This window comes from Bufo bufo, chromosome 1 (assembly GCF_905171765.1).
Source record: "Bufo bufo chromosome 1, aBufBuf1.1, whole genome shotgun sequence".
Lineage (NCBI taxonomy): Eukaryota > Metazoa > Chordata > Amphibia > Anura > Bufonidae > Bufo > Bufo bufo.
Window position 1 is genome coordinate 824,395,507 of NC_053389.1, and position 4,142 is coordinate 824,399,648.

At 42.4% G+C, this 4,142-nt stretch overlaps 1 protein-coding gene across 1 annotated transcript; it reads left to right on the forward strand.

The window, feature by feature from the left end:
* The first annotated feature begins 382 nt into the window (after positions 1-382).
* LOC120989603 (olfactory receptor 11H4-like) lies at positions 383-1,327 on the forward strand. Its single transcript, XM_040417815.1, has one exon. The coding sequence runs from the start codon at positions 383-385 to the stop codon at positions 1,325-1,327; it is 945 nt and encodes a 314-aa protein (XP_040273749.1).
* Positions 1,328-4,142: the final 2,815 nt, after the last annotated feature.

Consider the following 4,142-nt stretch of genomic DNA (forward strand, 5'->3'; position numbering starts at 1 on the left):
GGATCCCATGTCTTGTCAGGCCTCTAGAGTGAGCAGCAGCCCATGGTGGGTTTAAAATTAAGATATTCAACAGAGAGTTGTGCCTCTGGCACAACCTTCAAAGGTGAGCCCCATCTGCCCACATTACCCACTTTCCCTCAGTGATCCTCTAGGTGTATGATCTTCTCTCTTATATATACCTGCACAACAAGTGATTCAACCCTTATTCATGGACCCAGGCCTACTACAGTACATGAACTCAAGGTAATTAGTATCCAGATTTATTCTATATTAATGAAAACAGCCTTGGAAATGTATTTCACTTTGTTAGGAGGGCTAGCTTTTTCTTTGGTTTATAAGTAATGCTTTTATATCTTGAATGTCTCCTTAGATAGTATAAAAAATGCTGGAGAACAATTTAACTATGAACACAGAGTTTTATCTCTTGGGATTTCAAAGCAGCCAACTTTCAAGAGTTTTTCTGTTCTGTCTTCTTCTGGTGGTTTATTGTGGGACAATATGTGGGAACCTCCTGATCATCACTCTGGTGTCCACCAGCAGGAACCTCCACACTCCAATGTACTTCTTCATCTCACAACTCTCCATCAGTGATATTTTATTGACAACTGATATTGTCCCCAACATGCTACATGTCCTCCTGAATAATGGGGGGGCCATTACTTTTATTGGTTGCATCATTCAGTTCTATTTCTTCTGTGTATCTGAGACATTTCAATGTCTTCTTCTTGCTGTGATGTCATATGACAGATATGTGGCCATCTGTAATCCCCTTCGTTATGCATCTGTAATGACATGGAGCCACTGCTCGAAAATGGCCATCATGTGTTGGTTGGTTGGGTTTACTTTTATATTGTCTGACAACATATCAATATCAATGTTAGAGTTCTGTGGACCACATACTATTGACCATTTTTTCTGTGATCTTGTCCCTTTATTGGCAATTTCCTGCTCGGATACCTTTATTGTAGAACTGGAGATGTATTTATTAAGTTTTCCTGTTGCTATAATCCCAAGCATAATAATTATTACATCATATGCCAACATTGTTTCTACCATCTTGAGGATCCCATGTGGTACTGGTAGACAGAAAGCCTTCTCCACCTGTAGCTCCCACCTCACTGTGGTCTCCATATTTTACTGCACTCTGTTCAGTGTCTATGTTTTCCCAACAAGAGGTCAAACATTGACCATAAGTAAGATCCTGTCATTACTATACACTGTATTTACTCCTTTTATCAACCCTATTATATATAGTTTAAGAAACAAAGATATTAAGAGAGCCGTACAGGGAACAATATGGAAACACTATTTTTCCAACTTTCCATGATATACTGTATGCATTTATATTCATCAGTTAACCCATAGACACCTGAAAGCTCTACTAGAAATATGATATATTTCAATTGTAGGATAAAATATGACATTGGCAACTGCTATTACTACTCACATACAATTTATGTTATTTTGCAGCCTTGTGCTAAAAAAAAATCAAAAATCAGTTTTTCCCCCCTCATTCTGCACTCAATGCAGAGTTAGAAAATAAGGAAGGGAAAGCAGAAGGTATAATTCTTTGTCGATTTATTGAAAATAAAAATAAAAATCTTACACTGACATAAGTATTCAACCCCTTTACTCAGGACTTAGCTGAAGCCCCTTTGGCAGTGATTACAGCCTCAAGTCTTCTTGGGTATGATGCCACAAGATTTGCACACCTAGATTTCGTGATGTTATTCCATTCTTCTCTGCACACCTCTTAAGCTGTCAGGCTGGATGATGACCGTCGGTGGACAGCCTTTTACAGGTCTCTCCATAGTTGTTCGATCAGGTTCAAGTCAGGCCCTGTCTGGACTATTCTAGTACATTCACAGAGTTGCCCCTAAGCCATTGATGTTTTTTCTTGGCTGTGTTCTTAGGGTCATTTTCTTGTTGAAAGGTAACTCTTCTGCCCAGACTGAGGTCCAGAGCATTCTGGATCATGTTTTCATTAAGAATATATTTGTAATTTGCTCCATTTAGCTTTCCCTCAACCCAGGTGATGGGCAGTGTTTCCTCAAGACATGACCAAAAAGTTCAATCTTGGTTAAATCAGACCGGAGAATCTTGTTTCTCACTATCTGAGAGCTGCTTTTTTGCAAACTTTCATGTGTCTTTTAGGCTAGGACTACACTGCTACTTGTAGCATGACTAATTTTAACTATTCAACTACAATTGCAGTCCGAATGAACGTATTCGGTTGATTACACTCTTTCGGACTGCAGCTGTCATTAAGGGGTTTCTGTCATCAGAAAAATCGTCATGTATCTGGCTGACATTAGCGATGTGCTAATGTCAGCAGAACATAACTGTATGATTTTTAAGTCCCTGCCTACCGCCGTTTGCTTTAAAATAAAGACTTTTATAATATGCTAATGAGCCTCTAGGTGCTACTGGGGCGTTGCTGCAGCACCTAGAGGCTCCGTCTTCTCACCCATTGGCACGCCCATGTCCAGTTGATTGACGTCCTAGTTCTCCTCAGTGCCCCGTAAATCCCGCGCCTGTGCCGTACCGTTTAGTATTCGGCGCAGGAGCAGTGAGTGAAGGACGCTCTCCTGCTGCCGGCTTCACTCACTGCGCCGAATACTAAACGGGATGGCGCAGGCGCTGGATTTTATGGGCACAGTGGAGAACAAGGACGTCAATAAACTGGACATGGGTGTGCCAAAGGGTGAGAAGACAGAGCCTCTAGGTGCTGCAGCAACGACGCAGTAGCACCTAGAGGCTCATTAGCATATTATAAAAGTCTTTATTTTGAGGGAACGGCGGCAGGCAGTTACTTAAATATCATACAGTTATGTTCTGCTGACATTAGCATATCGCTAATGTCAGCCAGATACATAACGATTTTTCACAGTGTAGCCCTAGCCTTATGGATGAGAGCCTTCATTCTTTACACTCTGCTATAAAACCCGAATTAATGGAGTGCTACAGAGATGGTTGACCTTCTGGAAGTATCTCACATCTGCACACAGGAACTTTGGAGCTCAGCTAGAGTAACTTTTGGGTTCTTGGTCACTTCTCTTACCATGGCCGCTCTCCGCGACTGCTTGGTTTGGTGGAGCTTTAGGAAGACCCCTGGTTGTTCCGCACCTCTCCCATTTAAGAACAATTGAGGCCACTGTGGTCTTGGGAACTTTCAGTGCAGCAGAATTTTTTTGTAATCAGGAATCCCTTTAAGTCTGATGTTATTTCCTCTCCATCTATATCTTGGTCCTTGGAGTATAAATAATTAATATGGGCTTAAGCGTTGTCTAAGTTATGAGATACTTGCTCACCGAATTCAGTTGTGGCATTCTGGGTGGCCTCCAATGCTTCGACCCTGGAGCCCAGTTGATGCATGGCCTGCTTTATTTCTTTTAGATCTTGGCTTATGGGTTCTAAAGCTGCATTGAGCAGCTCTTTCATGAACTCTTTAGATATTGGCAGATTGTCTGGTGAGGATGTGTCTTCTTGTTCACTGTCTCTGTCACCATCTGAATCGCCCTCCCCTCCCGCCATTAGGGCCGCACGCCAGACTGCCGCCATCTTAGCTTTACCTCTTGCCTCTGTTTTCTTGACAAATCTGTCCATGTCGCTTTGACTGGATGTCATTTTTGATCGGCCTGGGCTTTCTTTGCCTCTTTCTCTAGTAAGTTTGCCCATGACTGCCATGAAAATAGCTGTAATTTGCCGGCTCTAGCTAAGCCTGCAGCGGAGCTCATTGGGATGCTAGACTCCACCCACAGATTACCATTCTAGCCAGCTTGCCCAAGGACCAAGTTCTTTCCGGCTCTGTCGTCATCATCGGTGTTGTCATCATCATCACCTTCAGCCTGGTCCTCCTGCACTATCAAGTTCTCCTCCTCCTCCTTCTGTAGTAGCTCCTCATTCTAATGTCCCACTTTCTCTCCCATGGGACTTTTTCAGTGCAGGTCCCCAACAGATACATAATGGCCAGCAAGATGTATAAGCTGTTCTTCTTCTGTTATCCCTTGTTTCATCAGTCTGAGCATCTGCTGTAAGATAAATATCAGTGTAATTATATTGTTTATGCCACTACTGACAAGTCTTGTGGCCCCTTTAAATGGCTTTAGCACATTACAGGTCTATTTTATGAGCTGCCACTG

What these genes read in the sequence shown, in the direction of transcription:
- LOC120989603 (XM_040417815.1), top strand. Translation starts at nt 383, where the DNA reads ATGCTGGAGAACAATTTAACTATGAACACAGAGTTTTATCTCTTGGGA.